We start from the raw sequence: 26,040 nt of genomic DNA, 5'->3' as shown, positions 1-26,040 counted from the left end.
CTTTACTAATAATAAAGCTCAAAGTCTCTCTGTCTGGATGTCTAGATATCCGTAGGATGTCAAGATGTCTGTAAGGTGTCTGAATCTCTGTGACGCGCATAGCGCCTAGACCGTTCGGCCGATTTCTATGAAATTTGGCACAAAGTTAGTTTGTAGCATGGGGGAGTGCACCTCGAAGCGATTTTTCGAAAATTCGTTTTTATTCTTTATCAATTTCAATTTTCAGAACATTTTCCGGAGTAAAATTATCATAAGATGGACGAGTAAATTACGAAATTATCATGACGTGGAATGGGAGAGCGAATGAACATAGACTATTGGCGAGAAATTCGTTATCCAATATTTGTAAATATACAGTTGAACCGAATGACCTTTTAATTTTCAACTAAGGGCAAAGCCGTGCGGGTACCACAAGTAAATAATTAAATAAAAAGAAGCGGAAGAAAGAAAAGTAACCGTTTTCCCTCTGTGGGAAGGGTTTTAGTCATAGCAAACCAGATTTTTTTTTTCCTGTGAAAAGGCTAAAGGCTCTGGTTATAAAAAGATTTTTAAAAAAATTCCTGGAGCCTTTCGTCACAACAGTCTTTACTTCCACAGAGTGGCAATATATCTAAAACATAAGGGTTCTTTGAAGGGGTAACCCTTCGACAGCGATTGGGAGGTTCCGGATTCAAATGCCAGCCTGGGCATGGATGTACTTTCTATCTCCTGTCCTTTTTTTGTGTGAATGTAGTGTTGTGCTGTGAATGGTTGCCTAGCCTATAAACGGGGCAGTATGGCATGTGTGCTGTACTGTGGAAGTCGGACGTCACACTAAATTACGATACATTTGGATAAGGGAAGCAGCACACTTGAAAAGCCAGACTAGATGACACAAGACCCTTCCCCCTCGCTCTACCACAATTTTAAAAATGTTATTTATTACAAAAGAGAAAGGTTTAAGAAGTACTACGCATAACAACATGAGATATTACCACTCAGAACAAACTCATTTAAGTTTAGCCGAAATTTGGCACTTAGATAAAATATTAATTATAGATAAGATTTACTAACAAAATACATATACATAACAGTAAGCAAAATAAAATAAAGTTAAGTTAAAACTTACAAATTATAAAACATAAATTACAAACGTCATAACAAAACCTTAAGAAAATCTTGACTATAGTTCAACATGAGTTAGTAGTAAATTCAACACTAAAGAGCGCCAAAGGCACTGTCCGCAGTAGTACAAACACAAATATGTATTAAACAGTAATATTTACAAATTTTACACAAGTAAGAAATATTTCACACAGAACAATAATTCGACTGTTTGACTCCAGAAAAAAAAAAGACAATAACTCGCATTGAAGCATTCAACAGTATAAATAGTATAAATAGTAATTAAAATTAAACTTGAGGGTAACAATGCAAGTGAGATAGAGTTGATAAAGTAACACAATGTCGCACAAAGACAAAAAAAAAAAAAAAAAATATCTAACGTAGAGTTCTTTAAGATACCCTTACCAATTGCTTCAAAAGTTTCTTCATGTCAGTGGAGCATTTCATTGGATGTTTTGGTGGGTTGCACACTGCAAAACGAATTGGGAACATTAGGATGCGTAACAATACTCAAAGTCACTTCAAATGGATTTTATCTCTGATAAGATGAAGTCCGACAGAATAGAGGTAAGGGGAACCAGTTTAAGAAAGAAAATGCATGTTTATATTGTTGGCATAGTTATTGCTCATTTGGCGATCAATGTAGTTCTGGCCTTGTTTGATTAACGCATACTAATGGGAAGTCGTTTCGTTTAAGAAAAATTAAGAGTGTTTCAAATCATCCACGTTCTTTTTAATAACCACTTTTCCGTGTCTGTCCAATGTTTTTCTGATTTTATTTATTAGTGTAGCAGGAGATCCGCTGACTAGTTATCAAGTTACTCTCTAGATGGCGCCACGTAAAAGAACAAGTGATTTAATTAAATCCATTTATTGTTTAATTAGATAACCTAGATTGGTTTTTCGTGTTCTGCTCGAAAAAAATGTATGTTCTATTCGAAAACATAGAGCACGCTCGTAAAACATATGAAATATTTTTAAAAAAGTGTCAGAAGAATTGAATAAAACATAACGAGTGATTTTGAATTACTAGCTAATAACGTGCAACGGTAGTAATCCAGCTGAGTAAATGTAGCCTGTCTTACTGCGTGATCTCCTCAAGAAATTTTTTTTTTCTCCCAAGATTAGACTTTTTTTTATCAAAGCCAGACATCCTATGGCATAGCATCATATCGTCGCTTCAATGCCAACCAACACCATCAACAAAAATATTTATTTTCTGTGTGTCATTTCTCAGTACTTATAAAAAAAAAAAAAAGGATTTCCTTAATGTCAATGGTTTAATTTTAGAAGTATCAACAAAATAATGCAATCAAAAGTACCAACGTCTTTCAACTTAATACTTAGGATTTTACAAAAAGTGCTGTTTAATATTAAACAGACAATACATTATTTAAGGTCATTAAAGAATAATTAGTCAAATATAAATTCATAGCAATCGGTTAATATTTATTTTTTCATAAAGTTTTCCAAATTATGATACTCAACTCATTTAATATATCCAAATACTGATAACGAATTCTTTTTTCTTAATTTTTTATCAAAACATTTCTATGTTTAAAAATATATGCAGCTTAATTAATTGAACATTAAAGTTTTCTAAATTCTGATACTCAACACATGTAATATCCAAATACTAATAACAAATTGTTTTTTTTTTCCTTTTAATTTTCAGTCAAAATATTTCTTTGTTAAAAAAAATATGCAGCTTAGAAAATCAAACATTGCATACTGAAAAGTTTTCTCTATTCTGATGCTCAACTCATTTAATAACCAAATACTAATAAAAAATTCATATTTTTTTTCAATCAAAATATTTTTTGTTGAAAAAAAAAATATATATATAAAGATTGAATTAAAAAAAAAAAATTGTATACTTTAAAGTTTTTTAAACTCTGATACTCAACTCATTTAATATACAAATACTAATAACAGATTTTTCTTCTTTAATTTTCAATCAAAATATTTCTTTGCTTAAAGAAATATTCAGCTTAAAGAATTGAACATTACATAGGGTAACACCACCAGTAATTGGCAGGGCACCAATGATTGACACTTCCAACAAAAATATCTTAAAATAAGATTCATATCCAATCTTTTAAAAATAGGCCATATATCAACTCTGAATGTACATTTACTATAAACATTATAACTTCAATTCAGATTACTAAATAGTAGCAGAGCATAGGAAAGAGAAACAATTGTGGCTTGTGTCAAATCAGCCATTTTTGTTGGAAAAGCTTCTTTTCTGGCTTAAGGGAAGCATGCGCATCAATCCATTAAAATCTGGCTTAAATATATTTTCAGTTTTGGTTGTCAAAAATTTTGTCTCGTGGAAAGATGTTACTGTGAGTGGGTAGAAGTAAATTTTTGTTTCCTTTTGGAGTTTTGAAGAAATGATTAATGCCATTTAGTGGTGCTTCAGTTTTGCTAGTCCCCTGTAAAAGGCATATATGCTTATAGTCCCTAGTGTGTTATGCAATGTGTCACTTCGTTTATTTCTGATACTTTTTCAGCAACAATATTATATGAGTTCTACTATTGATTTGAAACGTCCAGAATCTACTGTTAAATATTTAAAAGAAACAATAAAAAAAAATATGTTTGGCCATCACAGTCAGAAATTGCAACTGTAGAGAACTGTTCTATTTTTTATGGTCCCTTTGAACCATCGGGTTAATGTTCTTTTTTATGTGAAAATAGCTATAAATCGTAAAATCAAAACTGCATGCCGACTGATGAAACAGCAACAATCTCGATATTTTTTTCCATGTAACATTCCAAATCTTTATTTCTCTGAAATACATTTTTAATGTCAATAAGTGTTATTTAACATTACTTTATGCAAAATTGCCTACTTTAAATTAACATTAACTATGTTTCTTATGCTGATAAAATTTGTATATAATCTAAAAATGAAAAAATAAAGTGATTTTCCAGTTTTATTAACATGTGCCAATCACTGGATCACAAAGTGTCATACACTGGGGTATCAGGTGCCAATTACTAGTGATTCTGGTAACTTATTATAGATATATTTTTATATAATAATTTTTATAAAAGTATTTATTCAAAGTTTTATCTTTTAGTGAAATAAATAGATGCACAGATGTGCATTCTTTGATACAAAAATTTTTACAAGTAAATATTTCTTTTTTTAAGAAATGAAAACAGAGGTAAGTTTAAGGATAAACTCTTAAAGTGCCAATTACTGGGGTTGTTACCCTACTTTAATGAATACAGAACCATTCAATTTCTGGTGAATGAAACCCTAAAAACAGTTAAATTCTTCCTGCACTCGATGCGTTATTCAGTGGAGTAAGGTTTAATCTATGAAAATAATCGCGATTATCATTTAGATTACCTGTATTGTAAATATTACGGGAAAATGAGTTCTCATACTACAATTAAACCTCGTCAAAATGAACTGAAAGGGACCTCTAGGGACAGGACAGGGATCGCGAGTGTTGCTGATATAGTTTAAAGTTGGTTCGAACTAACGGGGTATGACTCTACATATAATCGTTTATAAAACGAGCTGATGTGTGTGTGCATCACATGACTTCCTTTTACTCCAATTTAATGTCATTTTCTCATTATTGGCAGTTTTAATATGATTCAATAGTTTACTCTCTTAATATCACCAACAGTGGCCAAATAGAAACCAGATTTAAAAAAAAAAAATCGCCAAGTTGGCGACCAAAAGACTGGTGATATATCGCCAAGTGTCCGCCAAATTATAACACCACGTGAGTTTACATCGAAATTAACAATGATTTCCCCCCAAAAAGGAGCAAGATACCCCCTATGGAGCATATGAATGCAACCAAAAAAGAAGGTGCACAACTAGACCCCACTAGGAGTCTACGTACCAAATTTCAACTTTCTAGGACAATCCGTTCTTGAGTTATGCGACATACATACGCACACACGCACATACATACGTACATACAGAAGTCACGAGAAAACTCGTTGTAATTAACTCGGAGATCGTCAAAATGGATATTTCGGGTGTCTGTACGTTCCTAGGCACATATCCACGTGTGGTCGGGTTGAAAAAAAAAACTCAACATTCATTAGGGGGTGAGCAAAATGGAATTTAAGGTCGATTTTTGGGTGAAAATTTTTTCGCGATTACAATACTTCCTTTTTTTGTAAAAGGAAGTAAAAAGGAACACACTAGTCCGAAAAAAAGTTTCGAAGTTATACTTACATTGACTTGGATCTTTGTAGGCATGAAATAAAAAAGAGAACATTAATTAGTAGTTTGCGTCAAAAATTTAAATAACAAACATAACACATCTTCCAAAAATATGCTTATTCGGCAAATTTTGTTTGTCTATTCATAAAATTTGGAGACAGCATAACAAAAAACATAGAACCATCATTTGACAATTTACCAATCCAGAATCATCTACATCATTCAATCTCCGGTTCCAGAATATGTCTCTACTGTGTGTCAAGACGACACGAAATTTAACCTCTCCAAAGGTATACAAAACCAAACGACAAAAATTATTCATATTTTCCAGGTAAACTAGTGATTCTTACTGTTTCCACTTACTGGGGGAACAGTGGGACGAAATTGCACACATTTCGTTTTTATTTTTATAGTTTAGGTGACTTCGTAGTTTTTTCTAGATCCATTTTTATAATACCTATGATAGTGCCAAATAATATGTACCATTTAAAATGAGTTGATTTCTGTGTCTTTTTAACAAAGAAAAAAAATGAAATTTTAATGTCTCACTGTAGGGTCATTCCATGCAAAATGAGCAAATCAGCTGTGGCTGACAGGTCACAGATTTCAATGAAAATTTTTATTTAGGTAAACCATGCGTATCTATGAAGGAATGCAAAGTATGGAAGTTTAAGAACTGTTTGTTGCTTTGCTATTGAAATTAGAAGTTGATGCTTACGCTAAGCCTAAATTTTCAGAGTTCATTGCTGCCAGTTTGTGACTCAATAACTCCATAAGTTAAAACGTACACTTAAAAAATAAATATTTCCGCATTCTATAAACAAATAACCATTAGAAAATCGCAAAGTAAAATTTATTCGTTTTTTTTTTTTTTTATTTCTGAGATGTTAACAAAGGTTGAAATTTTGCCAATTTTCTTCAGATTTTAAATCACTCTTCTAGCTCTTTTAATTAAAAAATAACAGTAAAAATGATTCAGATTAAAAAACTATCTGTAACTAACTATCTGATCTAATTTAGTAACTGTTTATGAATTTCTTGATGACGAAATTGTACTTTAAAAAATCGAAAATTTAAAAAAAAATTCATTTTTTCCTCTATTTCAGACGCTTTTTTGAAGATGAGGGAATGCTCTAAATTTACTCATTTTTTTTTACGTAACATATTGAAGTGTCTTTAAGATGCTACTAAATTTCAATCATTGGAATCAGAGTATTTTTGTTACTAGAGTAACTTGAACTAAGGTAAAATTTCATTAGTTACTTCTTTTTATTTCGTAAGTTTAGCAAAACTAACCATTTCTTTCGTATTTTATTTTCTCAAAAGCATGTTTGTGAAGTACATGCTGAAATGTACATTTTTTAAACTGAAATAAATGTTAGTTTTACATGCTTTTGCATCATTTAGTCGTTTATCTAGTTCTTTGAATTCTCGTAATTTCACATAAGGGTCAATCCATACAGGTTCCATACGGTATAAACTACTCATTCATGTTCAAATATTTCTAAGTTATCTAATTAAAATAATTATTTTGAAAATTACAATATGTTTTTTCAGTATAATGCATTATGTAGGACACAATATATGTAATTTAAGAAGGTGCCACGAAGTTTCTACACTTTTTATTTCTGTTTTAGTGTGTGAATTGAGTAGCAAAATTGCTCAATTTCAAAGACCTGTATTTTTTTTACAAAAAAAAAAAAAAACATATGTATAACATGTTTAGTACTTGAATGGAATATTCAATTGGCCAGGAAATTTAATTTTTAATTCCTTCCCCTTTTGGTTTATAGGGGTCTAAAAATGTCATTTTTGTCATTTTTCCGATTTTGGAGGGGCTATAATCTATAAAGGGTACACAAACACACAGCAGCAGTTACATATTCTTTTTAGCATGGTTCCAGTGATTAGTTTTTGCAGTATTTCATTTTGTGTTTCCGTCCCCTACGCGAGTTATCCCCCTTTGAAATGAATAAATTTTTACATTTGACCTTGAACTTTAAACTGTTGCCATTATTTTAACGATTAACTTACAGCTACGTAACCCAGCATGTAAGACTATCAACATATGCACTTTAACATCAAAGCGTTAAATTAGCTGTCATAAATGTAATTCAAATAGATTTTGGCCAAAATGCAAAGGTCTAAAAGTCCCAATTTTGACTACGAAAATCACTTTTAATGGCCTCTAAAAAATCAAAGGTCCAGTGAGAGAAAAAAAATAAAAGTGGTTTTAAGCATCTTTCATATGCAGCTTTTAGCGATATGAATATGAATTTCAAAAAAATTAAAAATAGTCGAGCGCACACATTTGCCGAACCTGTATGGATTGACCCATAAAACACAAAGAAAATGCTATTTTTCTGAATTTTATTTTACGTTTGGAAATCAAAAACCAATTTCGAGTTTCTTCAAGTAAATAGTAGAAACACAGCTCTATTGTAAAATTTCAAAGTTTTCTAAATGATCCCTCATTTGAATTTGTGTGTCTATGTGTAGGGGAAAATCATCATTTTACAAAATGTCACTAAGTTTAAAACTGATTTTGAAGACAAAGCAGTTAAAATACAACTTCAAAAGTGAGGTATTTCTTTTATGATACTTAGCACATTATTGGATATTAATTTCATCAAAGCTAAAGCATTCATTAAAGGTTGAGATTTAAAAAAAAAATGCTTAATTATGAGAAAATAGAAATATTTTCAGTTTTTGAAACTTGTTTAAAAGTTTACTATATTAACTCTGAAAATTTTATTGATATCAGATTAATTACCCTACTCCATAGATTGCAACAACATATAACTTTTATGTTTTCATTAAATAGTTAATAAGATCTAATAATTAAGATAAGATAAGATAACAAGCCTTCAAAAATGCAACATTTAGCATTTATGAGAATGCTGTTCAATTAGACCAATTTTCAATCGCATGTAACTATCCAAATAAAAAATTTTAAGCAAAAGTATTGTAGATACTTTTACATAGGCATAAAAGGATCCTGTATACCAAATTTCATCAAAATCTGTTACCACCCTACTACCACTTTTTTGCGAATTTTGCTCATTTCGTATGGAATGAATGACCCTGTACTCACTATTCCCTTATAGTATTTGCGCAGAGCACAGTTACTGCATTGCTTTTCTCTCATTTCTTTATTTTGAAAATTATTTGGGAATAAGTGTTTTTAAGTAAGCCATGTTACTATAAATCGCGAAGCTCTTCATGCGAAGGACTAGAACTTGTCTTTCCTTGCTAACCCTGTTGCGCGCTGTCTTAACAAAATGCATCTAACCCGTATTTGGCCAGTGTTCTTAACAAACGATCTTTTAAGTACAGAGTTTCTCCAATACTCAGACTGGCATAGAAACCAATATTCTATTTGAATCATCACACAATCAGCCCTTTTTTTTGAGCAACCACATTGTTTATTGTTCTCATTTGACTGTTTTGGCGTCCTTTGATTTTATTTTTCCCCCGCCTCGCTCTGCAGCACCACTCTCAACCGGCCTCACGATGCTGCTCCTCTAGCGAAAGCCGTCTCCAAGTCGCGTCCATATCCTACACACACACACACGCATACATGCACACCTACACACACACATACCCACACACTCATGCCTGCACACAGACACAAACACACACACACGCATACATGCACACATACACACACACACACACACTTAGATATACACACACATACCCACACACTCATGCCTGCACGCTGACACAAACATACACGCCTACATACACACGCACACGTGATTGCGAAAAACATAATTCGAATTCAAGATGTCAAAATTCGAATTAATTATTATTATTTATTTATTTTTTTAATTTTAAAATATTTTTCAGCATGTTGAAAAATTTGAAAATAGCAAACAGAACTTAATTTTTCAGAACATTGCACTATTCCCAAAAAGGTTGACCAGCCCCGCCCTCCCCCCGACTCACACAAAGAAAATGTTCTTTTTCATTTAAACTTTAGAGAAATCAGTTAACGAAATTTTAAATATAAAAATTTAGAGTCGAAGACATTAGCAATCAGAATCTAGGACAGAACAAATACCTTTCGGATCACGTATGTCTAAGAGGAAAAACCACTTTTTCCATGGAACAATCATTACTAATGTGTGAAATTGGTTCGCAGTATCCTTCAATTGCACCGATTATTGTCACTTTGGGCGTCTCATGTTGCCATCAAAAAAGAAATATTCTCCGTAATGGGGAGATAATGTGCCGATGACACGCGCGCGCAATGAAATGTTTTTCGTCGACTGTGGCAATACTTCATTAAGACTCACATCATGGTATGTGTTGCCATGACAATAGTTGTTTATTTCCTTTTTTGGACTTAATACGTGGATTTCGGGTTTCGATAAAAATATAAAAATTGTTTGCTCATATTCAGTTAGACATGAGATAGTTAGACATGAAAAAAAGTAAACAAATCAAAATAAAAGAAGTTTTATCTGTGATTCAGTTGAATTTCAACATCCCAAGCAAAAAATTCCCATGTTAAATATAAATAATTCTCTAAAAGTTTGAACTCTGGCAAAAGTAGTAGGCACTATTCTATTGTTATGGGACTTTAAGTAAAACTATCAGTTGTCGACACTAGCAGTTGCCACTTTTAAAGGAAAAATAAATTAACAAGATAAATTATAAAATTTTGCAAAAAATATGAAGTAGTGTTTAAATGTGCAACGTTTCCCTTTCAGCTTGTTCTTATCTGATATTTGGTTTCTCCTGTTAAGGGGTCACAGTACCTTTTGAACATTTTTTAAATTTATGAATATTGGGTTTTTCTTTAAAACCATAACATACACACTCATTTCACAACGAATAATTTATTTTCAAAATCTTAAAATACTGTCCCCATTTTTTAAAAATTCAAAAAATTTAAAATTTCTAAGGCTTTTTTATTTTTGCACTTATTTAAAAAAAGTTTTTTGCTAAGCAATCACAATATTCATCCTTAAAAATCTGTGCATTCATTTGTTTATATATGTATTGGAACATTTTCTGTGATTAATTATGTAAAAAATCGTATTTTTTTTAAATGTATAACATGCTCTAAACATTTGAGTAATTTATAAAATGCTTATCCAATGCACAGTTTTGTTAACTATATTATCCTGACTGCAAAAAGTATTACTTTAAAGCTGTATCTTTAATAGAAAAAATCCTTAGGGATTCTAATGACATGAAAACACAAAAAAAAAAAAACACGATCATCGAGAAAAAGCAATTTAAAGTTTTTCTTTTGCATAAGAACACATAGCGAGCATGACCTAAAACTACACATAACTTTTTAAATATTATTTGAACTAAAGCGATGAAATTTTTTCCATGTGTTTGGAACAATTTGTAGTTTTGAAATAAGCAATAAAATATTTTTTGATCGAATGATCATTTTTGAGGTACTGTGACCCCTTAAATTGGTTTTTCTTTAAAAGTATCAACTACTACACTGTTAAAAATTCAGGAAGATTTTCTGGTAATTGTTACTGTAAAATGGCGGACTTAACGCATCGCTAATTTCTACGGTAATTTCTACCGGAGAAATAAGCGATCCCTGCGCCGATTGGTTGCTGTGGGCTACCGAGGTAACCGTAAAATTTTACAGTAACATTTGATTTTTACGGTAATAGTTACTGGCAACATGGATGCCAGTTACAATTACCGTAAATTTTCCGGAAAATTTTTAACAGTGTAGTGCTGGGTCAACCACTGATGGTTCTACTCTGGTACTTATATAAGCAGATGTATTGATATGTGCGATAAAAGTAATAGTTGAAGCTAATTTTAAATGTAATTTCTGTTTAATATTTATTTAAGTTTAACAAATCTCTTTCAGTCTTCTAACACTGGTTTACCTATTGAACCTCCAACGAATTCCGCTTCTCTGCATGTTGTTAAAGTTCCACTATGCTTTGGTTTTGAAAATATTACAATTTTCTTTCAATCCTAATGTTTTTTTTTTTTTTTTTTTTTTTTTTTTTTTTGCCGTGCTGTGCTTTGGCTGTGATAAGTTGAAGCTTAACCACGGTTAACTTCTTCTGGGCGTATTTGGGTAAGGTAATTGGCGCTAACCTGAGATAGGATCTTTCGCTGTGGTTTAGCGAAGGTATTTCATCTCAACCAGGACAGTAACATTTCCCTTTTCCATTGAAATCCTCCCGGAAAGAAGTAAATATTGTCAAGGTCAAGCTTCATCTCATCAAAGCAACATTATATTAACAGCAAGGGCACTAGCACAGCCAGAAATACCTTCTGGAAGGGATTTTTGGATCGAAAGACCATCTGGAGGGAATTTTGATCAAAAATACCTTCTGAAGGGTTTTTTTTTTTTTAAATCAAAAGTACTTTTTGGAGAGTTTTTTTTTTGATCAAGCATACCTTTTGAAAGGGATTTTTTGATTTTAAATGCCTTCTGAAGGGAAGTTTTTGATCAAAACCAGCCCTTTCATATGCTTAAACCACTGTATTAGATTAAAATGTCAGTAATCCAACGTTATTAAGCACAAAACTTGCAAATGATTGCAGACACGTGTTTCGGTGTTACAAGGAACACCTTTTTCAATGCAAAGAAGTGTGAGCTTTTGGATGAAAAGTCATCCGAGAAAAGCAACACGGTGGAACAGGAGGTAGTATAAATATCAAAAAATAGAAATTAAACAAAACAAAAAAGATAAAATGACACATGGAGACAAAATTTATTATATAATTCCATCAGGAAAAAACCGTTAAGTAATAAATTTTAAAAGAAAACCCATAAACAATGCAAAAAGTCCAAAAATGAAACCACTCTGAATAAATTAGCAATAAATTTACCAGCGGGAAAAACTATGTATGGAAGCAATGTATCAAATGGAGAAATGCAGAAAAAACAGAGTGAAGGATAGACATATTGGAATTAGTTAATCACAAAACGAAATAAGAAAGCAAAAAATGAAAAAATAAAAGTAAGAAATGTACGACGTTTACATAAAAATAATAGAAAATCTAAACCAATTTTAACAAAGGAGTCCACACAGAGGAAAAATAGGGAATTGCAGTAAGATCGTTAACTAAATTAGAACGGTTCCTCAGGATGTGAAAAGATTCCCAAAAATCAAGATCCAACGAATTGGGGTATTTTTGGATAATTTGATAAGAGTTAAAATCAAAAGAGTGATTCGATTCCCAACAGTGTTCAGCAATACTGGATTTATTCAGCTGTTGTTTTCTCACATAGCTTTGATGTTCGCAGCGTGCAATTGGCGATACCGTTGTCTGCTTGGCGACTGAGTGATTGAAAACTGTGCCGATCAAATAAACGAAATGTCAAGAACAGAATCCGCCATTCCAGCAAATATTACATGGAAACGGCAACTGTTGGCGCCAAACAGCTACCCTCTTCTTTTACATCCGCTATCACATCTCCCTGAATGAACTACAGGGTGTCCTAAAAAAAGACTGAATGTTAAAAAAAAATTATAACAGGAAAATGGTAAATGATAAAAAGTAGTTATTGCAGAAAATTCATGTGGTGGGCCGTAAATCCCCCCCCCCCCCCGACTTTTAAATTTTAGTTGAAAAATTATCCAGTAGATGGAGCTTTAGATAGTAAGCCAGTAAATTATAATAAAATGGAAATTTACATCATAATTTTTCAAAAATAATGAACAAAAGAACAAAACAATATTTTCAAACAATTGTCAGTTGTAATCACGTGTCGCAATCGGAGGAAAAATCGGTGAATTTCAATTCTTCTTTTTTGACTTACAGGCTTACTATGTGTAGCGCCATCTATTGAAATATTTTTGAACTAAAATTTAGAACTCTGAGGAAAAAAAAATTGAAACTTACCACACTTATTTTCTACAAGAACTTGGTTTTTTATCATTAAACCTTCTTCTGTTGAATTTTTTTTTTAAACAGTAAGTCTTTTTCAGGATTCCCTACAAGAGAACTGAACTGAAGAACTCACCCATGCCTCCCAAGAAGAACGAAGCGTTCTCTGGAGCGATTCTATGCTGCCAACTGACGAACTCGTCCAACTTGCCCCTGACGAAGTCTTCGTAGACGCCCTTGCCCAGTCGACGACACCCCACTGTGAGTTGCAGGGGCTTCATGGGTTGCCGGGGCGGCGGGGGCACTTTCTCTGGATACTTCACATAAGCTTCTCTCTTGGCATTCACATACAACTGGAAATGAGATGGAAACTCATTCCAAAATGAAAGTTTTTTAGTAATCAGGGTTTAATTTGCAAGGGAGCTAACTGATGTTCAGCTGCAGTAGTTTTTTTTTTGTGAATGTTCATATTAATATCCAGAGTTTAATTGGCATGGGAGCTAACTGATGTTCAGCTCAAATGCAGTTTTGTGAAAATGTTCTTATTATTATTAGGACTAATTTGCATGGGAGCTCACTGAAGTTCAGCTCTAGTAAAGTTGTATGTAAATGTTCATATTAATAATTAGTGCTCAATCTGCATGGAAGCTAACTTGAGTTCAGCTCAGAACAGTTTTATTTGAATATTCATACTAATATTCAGGATGTAATTGGCATGTTAGCTAACTGATGTTCAGCTCCAGTACAGTTTTATGTAAATGTTCATATTAATATTCAGAGCTTAATTTGCATGGGAGCTAACAGGAGTTCAGTTCAAGTACAGTTGTATGTAAATGTTCATACAGTAAATCCTGTAAAGTTGACCACCCTTGTAAGATGATTACCTGTCTAGTTACGTTGACCACCAATATGCACCAAATTTGGTTGAGAATCATACAACAAACCCTTTGTAAGTTGACCACTTGTCTAAGTTGACCACTAAAGTACTGCACCGCAGGTGGTCAACTTACACAGGTTTCACTGTACTGATAATCAGGGCTTAATTTGAATGAGAGCTAAATCGAGTTCAGCTCATGTACAGTTTTATGTGATTGTTCATATTAATAATCAGGGCTTAATTTGCATGGGAACTCACTGGATTTCAGTCAAGCACAGTTTTACGTAAATCTTCACAGACTATTCGTAATTCATGTAAACTGCAGGAAGTGCTGCAATAGTGCAATATCAGGCGAATGGCGGCTGAAAGAAGAAACCGAGACTGACTCACTTACGTAGGATACAACCAATGAGGCGTCTGCCTTTTTCACGCCAAATTGAAATGTTCAACCTCATTGGCTAATTTCCTAAAACACCGAAATGCGACGCATTCAAGCTTCTAGAACTTTAAGTAAGACACTCATCAGATCATTTAATATATGAAAATTAACTGAAAACAATAGAGCTTCCACATTCCTATTGTTAGAATGAAAGATCCAATTAATGCCTAGATATTTTTCCCGTGTTGATAAACCAACTTATAAAAGATGATTTTAATTTTATCCAATTATTTCGTGAATTTTATGAATATTTTTATTGCATCTTAAACTCATAGGTTAATTGGAGTTAAGCCTCAGTTATCAGCCCAAAAATGACAAAGATTGCATCCAATGGATTAGACATTAAATTTTATACTTGACAGAATTTTATTTAAATTTCTCGTCAGGCAAAGAAAGACTAATAATAGAAATCAACTTATTTCTATTTAGACCACTGTAAAACAATCAAAGACGCACATCATTTATTCTGTAAGAACTACTACGCCGTTTCTCAAAGTCTACAGTAGTTTTTGATTCGACGACTGGCTAACCCGGACGGTTCATCGCACGACGTTAATGACACCAATTAAGTAGTTAATGATCGATTGTTCTGATTTCACGTGGTCATATGACCCCTTTTGTTCAAGCAGGGCCCCACCAGATGGCGCTGACGCTTAGCGGGTCCTAACAATTTATGAGTTTTCTGTGATAAACCGATGCAGCTCCATGCATCCACCAATCATTGTTTCGAATTCAATTGTTCAAACGTTTCAAAGTTTGTTTATTTTTGATTGGACGTCGCCCTTTTTTACCGCAAAAGGCGCTGAATGGAGCCCCTGCATCCACCAATCAATGGCAACGTAATGGAAACAGGGGTTAACCGCAGCGCCCTCTTTGTTGCCATACGTTTCAGAGATTGTCACGGCATATCAGAATTAAGTGGGGTCATGGTTCAAGCCGCGGTTTCTTGAGAATACAAATGCACACAAACCTACTTTTAAAACTTCAATTGAAGCTGACGAATTTTGATAAGCCAAATGTACCCTGTGTCTTATTTGGAGTATGCTGTTCAGTTTTGGTCTCCTTATCTTAAGAAAGACATTAATGTATTGGAAAGGGTTCAAAGGCGGGCTACAAGGCTAATAAATGGACTTTCCCACTTAGATTATGATTCCAGGCTTAGAAGGCTAAAAATGCACAGTCTTGAGCAAAGAAGAGACCGAGGGGACATGATTCAGTTATTTAAATTTATTAAAATGAGTGATGTTATGGGGCTGAAGTATAGCACTGAAAACAGGACAAGGGGTCATTGTTTTAAGCTATTTAAATCTCAGGCTAACATTGATATTAGGAAAAATTATTATTTTAGCAGAGTAGTGGAACCTTGGAACAGCTTACCGGAAGATGTGGTAATGAGCAAGTTTTAAAAGGGCCATTGATCTTCACTGAGGATTGTAAATTGACTAGGAAGAGTCTAGCTGGGTCCAGAACCTGTTGCTGGTCGTCACTTTTGTATTGTATTTGTATTGTAAACGGCTTAAGAATGCATTTCCTCTGAGGATGACTAGGTGCTCAACTGGTAATACTGTAAGAATGACTTCAGGTACGACTGGTAAATCGTTGGCTCTACTCGAAAATGAGCCGGTGAGTTCGGGTTAACCAGTTGACTTGTTCGAACGCGACCTGTGAGTTTTTGTTGCTACAGTACAACCTCAATTTAGAGATTGTCAAGGGACTGGAAAAAGTTATCCTTAAATCAGGGATTTCATTAAATTGAGGAGCATATACAGTAAACTCCCGAATATCCGCGAGTGAGGGGGGCGGATTATCCACGATTCAATCCACAATCAGCAACATGTATTTTCGTAGTTAAAAGAAAATACCAATGCCTGTTTCATTGGCGAAAATTTGTAAAGTCAAACTCAATTGTTTTTGCTTTATTTATTTGTTTTTTACTTTCTTCATAGTACATACATCTTTTCTTTGTTGAGGTTAAGTCCTGTTGTGCGAAAATACAAACTTTTGTACTGTACTATATATACTTTCACTGTCTCAAGAAAGTATTACACATCAACAAAGCAAAATTTTTGAGGAAAGACAAATTTTACCTTATTTGTTCCTCATTTTAGTCTTTTTGCCGTTTATCCATGAGTTTTATTATCGAAGGCACCTGTGCCACCCAATTCCGCGGATAATCGGGAGTTTACTGTATATTCAAAGCAATTAAATCTGGATCAGTGAAATGTTTCGTTAAATTGAGGAAATCGTTAAATCATGTATTGTTAAATCGAAGTTATACTGTATACGAGAAAGATAAAGATCGCGAGAGCAGGTTCACCATACTTACATCCAGTCCTTCCTTTTCATTCCAAGCAAAGGCAACATTGCTCCAGGTGTCGTTCAGCACCAGACCAGCCACATGCACCCTCCACAGGTGCTCCCCCGTAGACACCAGTGCGTGCAGGTATATGCCCTTGTAGTACACCGCCACACCGGGGGTACCCTCCTCATCGCCTCCTAAAAACAAAGTTTTAATAGTCTATCGGCCGTACTGATCAGTCGAGATGAACATCAGTTGAATCGATCGAAGACTTCTTCAACCAATCAGACAGCCTCAGTTGATCTGAATGATGCCTGACTGAGGTTTCTTCAACCAATCAGACAGCTGCAGTTATGTGAAGGATGTCTGACTGAGGTTCGACTCAGCTGGTGAATGAGAGCAAAGTTGAATTGTCTATCGATAATAATCACCAGTCGAGCAGTCGAGCTAAGCCTCAGTCAGGCACCTGAATCGTCAATTGAAGCCTTAACCAATCAGACAGCTGCAGTTGATCTGAAGGATGTCTGACTGAGGTTCAACTCGGCTGGAGAATGGGAACATTAATCAGTGGTTTGCAAACTATACTTTCACTGATCTCTCACCAGGAAACCATACGATAGTTAAATAACGAAAAAAAATTAAATAATTAGCAATAAAAAAAGAGTGATAAACTTGTTTTTGGCCACATTCATTACTGGATCTCGTCTCCCCATTACCTAAAAGGTCTTAAGGTCTGTCGAAATATTTAGAAAAAGTAGTCAAATTTAGGGAGTTTCGGTGAGAATTGAAGACATCTTTCACCCACTTTGCAGACAGATGGCCATATACCGACGAACATATGAAGTCGCATGGTACCATCCAAGTACATAAATTTGGCCACTTTTCTAAACATTGCAGCAGACTTAAAGCCCCTCCCCCCTCCCGTTATCTAGACTTTAAGTCTGGATAACGGAGGTGACTTTGGGAGTCAAAAAATAGATTCACTTACTTTTTTTTATTGATATCCATTTATTTTTTTTCCTTATTGCACAATTTGTGTGGTTCCCAGGTCATAAGTATAAGATTTTGGTGGGAAGCTCCTTTCCATATTTAGAGAGAAATGCTCTCATCTTTATACATAAAGGGCTAATCTCTGTCCGGATGTCCGGGGTAAACTTCAAAACTACTGGAGGAATTTCAACCATTTTTTCACCATAGATAGCTACATAATCGGGGAACAACTTAGGCTATAATTTATTACTAAAAAACTTAGTTTAAGATCGTCGTGATCGAAAACAGTAAATGTCATGTAATTTCCACATCAAATGATTAAAAAATAAACCCTTTGTTTCGAAAATTCGTTGCCTAACAACAGCAACATTAAAATTAATCATAATGTAAATTTTGAATCAAGGCCTCTCTGGAGCAAGCCTGACATTTATTGCTTTCTTAGGAGTTGCATCCTTATCTTTATACATAAAGGGCTAATCTCTGTCCGGATGTCCGGGGTAAACTTTAAAACTACTGGAGGGATTTTAACCATTTTTTCACCATAGATAGCTACATAATCGGTTACCAACTTAGGCTATAATTTATTGCTAAGAATCTTAGTTTAAAAACGGCGTGAACGAAAACTGAATGTCATGTAATTTCCACATCAAATGATTAAAGATTAAACCATAGACTAATAATAAGAGTAGACCGAGCTTTCACAGACTTGCTGATGAAAAAAATGGTTCATGGATACATCATATGACTAGTGGGACGCTTCGCGAAAACTTTGGCAGCATGGTTGCTAGATGGCAACATTATCTATAGTTTGGCACTCGACATATATTTTAAGACGTAATGTGTTTTCATTATAATTTTTTCCAGGTGCAGAGATTAAACTGTTTTACTTTTAGTTATGCATTATTTTGACATTAGTCATTAGTTTTTGATCACAGTTTTCAGTAACTTTTATTTCATTTGGAACTGCTACGTCAGCGCAGGCGTGAACGTAATGGAGTAAACGTTTTGCGTTAACGCAAAAATGTACTAATCGGTATCTTAAATTGATATTGTAGGTAAAAATCTTACCGTTTGCCGATTCTCTTTGGACGCTTGCATCGTTAATTGCTTAGAGAGTTATTGAAATTGACTAAAGGAAATGCACAGTACTATATAAACGAAAAACTCACTATATTAACAAAATATTTACAGCCTAGAATAACAAATTTACAAGTCGGACTCCATAAAATATCATTCTTCCGTGTTCTATCAATTCTATTTATTTTATTTCTCGCGATTGCTGGTCGTCTGCTACGATCAACGCCCGCTGTTGCTAGGATATCCACCAGTCACATGGTTTGGTTTATGAGCAGCAAAAGGGTTGCCATAGCTCGGTCTATTCCATAGACTAATAATAAGAGTAGACTGAGCTTTCTCATTCTTGCTGATGAAGAAAATTGGTTCATAGATGTATCATGTGACTAGTGGAAGGGCTTGGCGAAGACTTTGGCAGCATGGTTGCTAGATGGCAGCATTATCTATAGTTTGGCACTCGACATGTATTTTAAGACAATGTGTTTTCATTTAAAAAACTTCCAGGTGCAGAGATTGAACTGTTTTTCTTTTAGTTATGCATTATTTTGACATTAGTAATAGTTTTTGATCAGTTTTCGGTAACTTTTATTTCATTTGGAGCTGTCAGCGTTGGCGTGAACGAAATGGCGTAAACGTTTTGCGTTAACGCAAAAATGTACTAATCGGTATCTTAAATTGAAACTGTAGGTAAAAAATCTTACCGTTTGCTGATTCTTCTTGGTCGCTTGCATCTTTAATTGCTTAGAGAGTTATTGAAATTGACTAAAGAAAATGCACAATACTATCTAAACGAAAAACTCACTATATTAACAAAATATTTACAACTTAGAATAACAAATTTACAAATCGGACTCCATAAAAGATCATTCTTCCGTGTTCCATCAATTCTATTTATTTTATTTCGCGCTGGCGTTGATCGTCTGCTACGATTAACGCTCGCTGTTGCTAGGATATCCACCAGTCACATGGTTTGGTTTATGAGCAGCAAAAGGGTTGCCATAGCTCGGTCTACTCTTATTATTAGTCTATGGTCTATTCTTATTATTAGTCTATGGATTAAACCCATTGTTCGTTGCCTAACAACAGCAACATTAAAAGTAATCATAATGTAAATTTTGAATCAAGGCTTCTCCGGAGCAAAAATGAGTCTAAAGTTATTTAAACATTTGGAAACTCACTTTTTGCACACTTAGGTAAACATAGAAGAGAGGTTTTTTTTTTTTTTTTTTGTGTGTGTGTACTATTTAAGTAAATAAAGCGCACAGTTTTTTTAGTCACCTTTGTTTTGTTAGATATATTTTGGAAATTCTTCAAATTTTTATATGCTTCACTTTGCACTTTCGTTTCTAAATGAATACTCTATCGTTCTTTATACTTATTGCGATTTTACTTTTATGGGTAAGGATGAAGCTTAATTTTTAATGACGTCTAAGCGGTGTGTTTTGAGTTCTTTCAGTTAAAACAGAAAACAAAAGAAAATAGCGATTGTTTCTCACAATTATTACTGACCCAGGCAACGCCGGGTATTTTTGCTAGTAATATATAAAGGGGAGCAATATATTACAGGCGTTTAATATTAGGACGATTAAGGAAAAAGTGAGGGAAAGGTATTAAACTTTTTTCAAACTTTGACAACAGTTTAAAAAAACATATTAGCTCGTGCTGCAGGTGTCGCCAACTGTTTAATTATAATTTATAACTGAAGCGAAATTGCATCTTGTTACAAACTCTCGTGCCTTACTGATGTTGTTCATAGTTATTTAATCATACACTAAAATAATTCCGAAACTTTACCTTTAATTTCTATTTAACGTTTTGCGATTTCACAGGTTTTCACTAACTTCATGTGAAATAAAGTATCTTTGTCAAAAGGTTTCCTGAATTGCTACAAGTTGCACGAATGCAGACTTCTCACTGTTGGGAAAAAGTATGTTTAGCTCCCTGTTTCAAAATTAACTGAGCATATTTATTTAGTGTATCGGCTTCAGTTCGATTAGAGCTCGTCCAGATCGATTAAGCTCCCAATGGGAGAGAATAAGTGTCTAGATTCCTCAGCTTCACAAGAATTGCAGGCGAATTAGATTATTGATACTTACCTGCAATTCTGTCTTACCTTTGGCGATTTTTGCAATAATGGTCTCGGAGCTTTCTCGGTAAATCAGAAAAGTGCCAGAGACACGATTGTCTTTATCCGAGGAGATTTCTGGAATTCTTCAGACAGTTTCCAGGATACTTTCATAAACGCTACTAAAAATTAGTGAAAAACATTCCTATTTTTTTTCAAGACATGCCTAGTTGCAGAAACTAGGCCCATTAGCTGACCAGTTTTTTCCAGGAACGTTTCTGATTTGTTTTTACTGTACGTTTGGTGACTATAAAGTTATATATTATACCCACGTGGTTCAAATAGTAATAAGATCAAATTTGCAATCAACTTTTATGAGTAATTGAAAATTCGTACAACTGATGGACTGAGCATTGTTGTTAGCTCAGTGAAACGGAGTCATGTCTGTCAGATAATGTATTGAGACTCCTTGACGTTTAATATCCATTTTATTTTAGTTGAATTTAGGAACAAGCTTTACGTTACAACATTTATCTCATCTTCAGTCGTTCTGACAATATTTTAAAAACCTAAAGTCACGTTCACTTACAATTATATTAAAAGTAACATTTTATGAAATAATTAAATATTCAAGGCTAAACTATATTACAATGTCAAGTAATCTTTGAATTAGGATTGATTCACCATGATTCAAAGAAACATTTCAAGACAGAGCTTCAGTAAGAACAGTAAGAACAGTATAACTATTCCATATAAGTCGTAGTCCGGGGGTCCAGTTTGTAAGCCTTCTTGGTAGTAGATTGTCGTTAGCTAAATGGAAGTAGACTTCCAGCATCCTTCTCAATCAGGACTAAAGTTGGGGTTGACCTAACCTGACAGTGTCATAATGCTGTGAGTAGGATATGCGTATCATTAACAATGCGGCCAAGTTAAGTTTGCTCCAACTCTAGTAACATAAACTGTGGAAGCATTACAGTCTACCTCTCGCAAGTTGAGCCGACTGATTCAACGATTCCATTAGTTGAAATAGGTGTGAGGAAAAACGGCTTAAGAACTTATGGATTTAGTTGGCGGTGTAATTGCCCATTTGGCGAACAGTATTACTATTCAAGTAAGAAGTAGCAAGCGGTACAGGATTTTCTCGCCAATAAAAGGGTTGCAATGGTAGCCCAACTCTGCGCCTAACAATTCCTCTTCTTACTGATTGCTCTCCCTTGAAAGAAATGGACTTGCTTTATGCCATAGCTCAACTTCTCCTAGGTGGACAGTATAAGGTCCGACATCTGCTTTAACTAAATTTCTACTCTGAAGAAATCCGCAACATGTACTACACGACACGATACTAACCGGTACTGTACAGATATCGTCTGCCTTCGTCTTTCCTGTTGAAAATGAGTTGCCCGAAGATGCTTGCTGAAAATCCCAGTTTACAGTTGGCCGGGTTCCTCCAGCACTTGTTCTGCTCCTCGACGGCTTTCTTGCTCATTCGGCCACCTTTCGTCAGTTCTCCGATCTTGAGGCAGGAGCGCTCGGGCTTCGCCTCGTTGTCTCCGAAGTCTGCCGAAGTACCGAAGCCCTCTGGCCCTTCCTCCGAGGAATGGACCGGCCCGTCGCTGTACACGGGCGTCCCCGCAGCCAGCAGGTCCGAGAGGTGGAAGGTGGACGTTGCAGCGTATCTGGTATCTGGAAGAAATTTACTGATTATATAGCACAGGTAGAAAGGTATCAGGAAACACTGTACCTATCTGCAGTGGCGTAACTACGTGGGGGGGGGGTCGAGGGAGGTTGCCCGCCCCGGGTGTCACCCGTCTGGTAGATGACACCCTAAGTGGAATTGGAAGTTTTTGAAAAATATGAAGCTAAAATGTATTTTTAAGACTACAAATTTGAAAATCTTCCGCGGAAAAACTCCCCAGATCCTCCATTTTCACTGTTTTCTTGTATATTAGCCGACTAAAAATTTCGTCATAGCACCAATGTAGTTGTTTCTGAAAATTGCATGAATTTCATGTTTGCATAAAATTTTATTATTGTCTCTTTTGCGTCTGTAAGGGGGGGGGGAGGTGATACCCAAAATTACAGCACCGGGTGTCACCCATGCTAGGTACGCCACTGCTATCTGGGGAAGAGGGATGTTTTAGGGCGAGTTTAAATATTCAGGGTCCGATTAAGATATCGAGGTGCCATAAGCCAAATACGTTTTTGGGGGCCCCTGTATTCAAACTTGATAACTTTAGCCATTAGCTAAAACAGTTTTAGCCATAGAGACTAAACTCATTTCAGTCATCTGGAGGCCCTAGATCACAACCTAGTTGGCCTATTTAGTAATCAGGTCTGCGAATATTGCCAGACATTCGGTCGCCAGTTCTAAGGATTGGCAGACTAAACCAGGCTGGATAAGCTATCCGATTAAAATCCAGCGTCAAAACATTTCTTGAAATACTTAATGTCGCCTGAATTCTTCGAAACTGATAGTATCCCAAACCTCGAGTTGGTGGCAGTTGTAGATCTGTGAAGTTAAAACTGAACATCAATTGCAACTTAATTCCAAAAAAATAGGATTTTTTTCCATCAGCATAGAACCGATCAGAAAAAAACGGAAGGGTGTCAGGAAATTTAACTTGGCATTGCTGACTGCACCAAATGGAGGGGAGGGATATAGCAAATATAGCTACTCCGACCTTTTTCGATAACTGGTAAACTAAGTTAGAAAGTAGTATTGTGGTACAGGAAAAGTACCCACGTTGATTTAATAAGCTTAGATTCTAACTCGATAGGAGAGAGAATTCTGAAAGATTCTCTTTGAGATTTCTTAAAATCTGAGATTATTTTTTGTATGCATTCCATTCTATGAAGGATGGTATTTTTCTTTGTTCTGAAGCAACTCATGCTGTAGAAACACAAATTGCCAAAGATATTGCATGCGCATATTTCGAGGTTAGAAGGAAGCCCTTCATCAATATGACGTTGATAAACTTTTGGATGAAAAGCCATCCGAGGAAAGATGCTTTCCTCGGATGACTTTATATCCAAAAGCTCACACTTCTTTGCATTGAAAAAGGTGTTTTCTTATAAGAACGAAATACGTGTCTGCAGTAATTTGCAATTTTTGTGCATCAAAACGTTGGTTAACTGATTCATTTAATTTTCCAGCCCAGAGGTACTTACTCGTTAAACAGCGAAGAGTTGCCAATTCCCTCTTATGTCATACCACAACCGATAAATCATTTTCTCTCATAGTTTTGCCAGTGTAATTCTTAATGATGGAATAAACGAGCAAAATGAGCTAGACTTCTGGAATGATAATCCCATCGTATTTTGTAATAATGGAATAAATGAGCGCCAATGAGAAAACCTTCTAAAACAATTATGCCAGCCTAATTTCTAATCATGGAATATTTAGTGCCAATGAGCTATCTTTCTGGAATAGTTACACAAGTTTAACTTTTACCGATGGAATTTGGAAAGAGTTGAAAATTTGGAAGTGTTAGAGAAAACCTTAAGAACTCATCTCACCCAACCTCTCTTTGAATCCTTAAGTTAGATTTCCTTCAAGCTGAATATTCTACTAATGTAAGTGTTGCTGTAAAAATATGTTTTGTATTTTTATTGCAGCATGAAAAATCTTTTGAAATTGAAAATTTCCACTGTTCTTTCTCTCAAGCCTTGTAACAACAATACCTGAAGGATCCGGAGTTGTTGTCGGAGGCAAGGTTGTAGTAGTTGGACGCGTGGTGGTTGTTCTTCTAGTAGTCGTTGTAGTCGTTTGGGTAGTCGTAGTTGTAGGTGCAGTAGTGGTAGTTGTGGGCTTCATCGTGGTCGTGGCCTTCGTCGTGGTTGTGGTAGCCACCGTGGTTGTCGTCATCTGAGTAGTTGTGGGAGTCATTTCTGTTGTCGTGGGCATTTCCGTGGTGGTCGGTTCTTCAGTTGTTGGTTCCTCAGTGGTGGTTGGCTCCAATGTTGTTGTCGCCAGTTCCGTTGTCGTTGTTGTCATTTCTGTCGTCGTCGTGGTGGGTTCAGTTGTGGGAACGACCTTGGGAGGAGCTGGGGTCATCATGGCAGTAGTCTTTTTGAGCGAATCATCTGAAAACGATCTTCAGTCCTGATTTTGATTGGTTGTGATTTTATTTTCTAAAAGCATGTCTAAAGACGGCAGGGTGTAGCTACCATGCAGACTACAAGCAACTACAGTCAACATGCTGAATTAAAGTGATCTACAGACACCGAATCCATACGAATCTCGTCAGAGTACTCAAAGGCATCCTTTGAAACTTAAAGTTCTTTCCAAGTAACAATGAACGGAAACAAACTGCATAATCACAGTTGTTGGGATTTCAAAACTAAAGTAATGGTAAGTAACAGCTCGGCAATCAAGGAAGGACATTCAGAGAGTTATCACTAAACTTTGATGAACAACTTTTTTTAGAGAACCATCTTAAAAACATTGGTGTCATTTACACAGCAGTTAGAAACACATTGAACTCTCTGAATGTCCTTCCTTGATTGCGAGCCGTTACTTACCATTACTTTAGTTTTGAAATCCCAACAACTGTGATTATGCAGTTTGTTTCCGTTCATCCCATGTTTACATATACCCCATGCGATGAGCATACGAACACAAACAACAATTACTTTTACTTTTTGCATAAATCTTTTTCTTCATTTGTGGGAAAAGCTTTCCACTTAACTCTAGATTGAAAAGTGACGAATTTCGAAGCCCAATCCCTTTTTCTTTAACATTGAATATATATTTTAAAAAATCAGATTGGAGAAGTTCTCTTAAATCTCTTTTAGTAAACACAGGTGCTGTTTTATGTAAAAATATCCTAAGCAGAAGAATGTGTAGTCAGAAGAAAAAACTAAGAAAACTGCGGTATAGTCAGATTAATTAGATTCCATTTATTTATTTATTCATTGTCTTAAATTCTACTTATACTTCATTTTTTTGATTGGTGGTATTAAAAAATAAAAAGTAACAGTTGAATACAGAATGCTAATGAAACTTTGCTACTTAGAGGAGCTACTATTGTATAACTAAACCCAGAACCATCACTGAAGATATGAATCAGTACTTTAATAATCTAAAATTATGGATCATATTTTCTCAGAACAAAATGGCATCACAATACATTTATAAATGAAATAACATTTTTGA

The 26,040-nt window shown here is 34.8% G+C and overlaps 1 protein-coding gene across 1 annotated transcript in view; it reads right to left on the bottom strand.

Annotated features, from left to right (window-relative positions):
• LOC129229754 (adhesion G-protein coupled receptor D1-like) overlaps positions 1 to 24,942 on the bottom strand; it is a 137,598-nt gene extending 112,656 nt beyond the window's left edge. The window contains exons 1-5 of the mRNA XM_054864124.1: positions 24,567 to 24,942; positions 22,233 to 22,568; positions 16,784 to 16,953; positions 13,266 to 13,494; positions 1,510 to 1,574 (exon numbers count right to left, since the gene is read on the bottom strand). Coding sequence (XP_054720099.1) covers positions 1,510 to 1,574; positions 13,266 to 13,494; positions 16,784 to 16,953; positions 22,233 to 22,568; positions 24,567 to 24,942 — 1,176 coding nt within the window. The remainder of the gene's footprint in view (positions 1 to 1,509; positions 1,575 to 13,265; positions 13,495 to 16,783; positions 16,954 to 22,232; positions 22,569 to 24,566) is intronic.
• Between the last annotated feature and the right edge of the window lie 1,098 nt (positions 24,943 to 26,040).

This window comes from Uloborus diversus, chromosome 9 (genome assembly GCF_026930045.1).
Source record: "Uloborus diversus isolate 005 chromosome 9, Udiv.v.3.1, whole genome shotgun sequence".
NCBI lineage: Eukaryota > Metazoa > Arthropoda > Arachnida > Araneae > Uloboridae > Uloborus > Uloborus diversus.
Note: the sequence above shows the minus strand (reverse complement) of the source record. Positions and strands in the feature narration are given on the sequence as shown.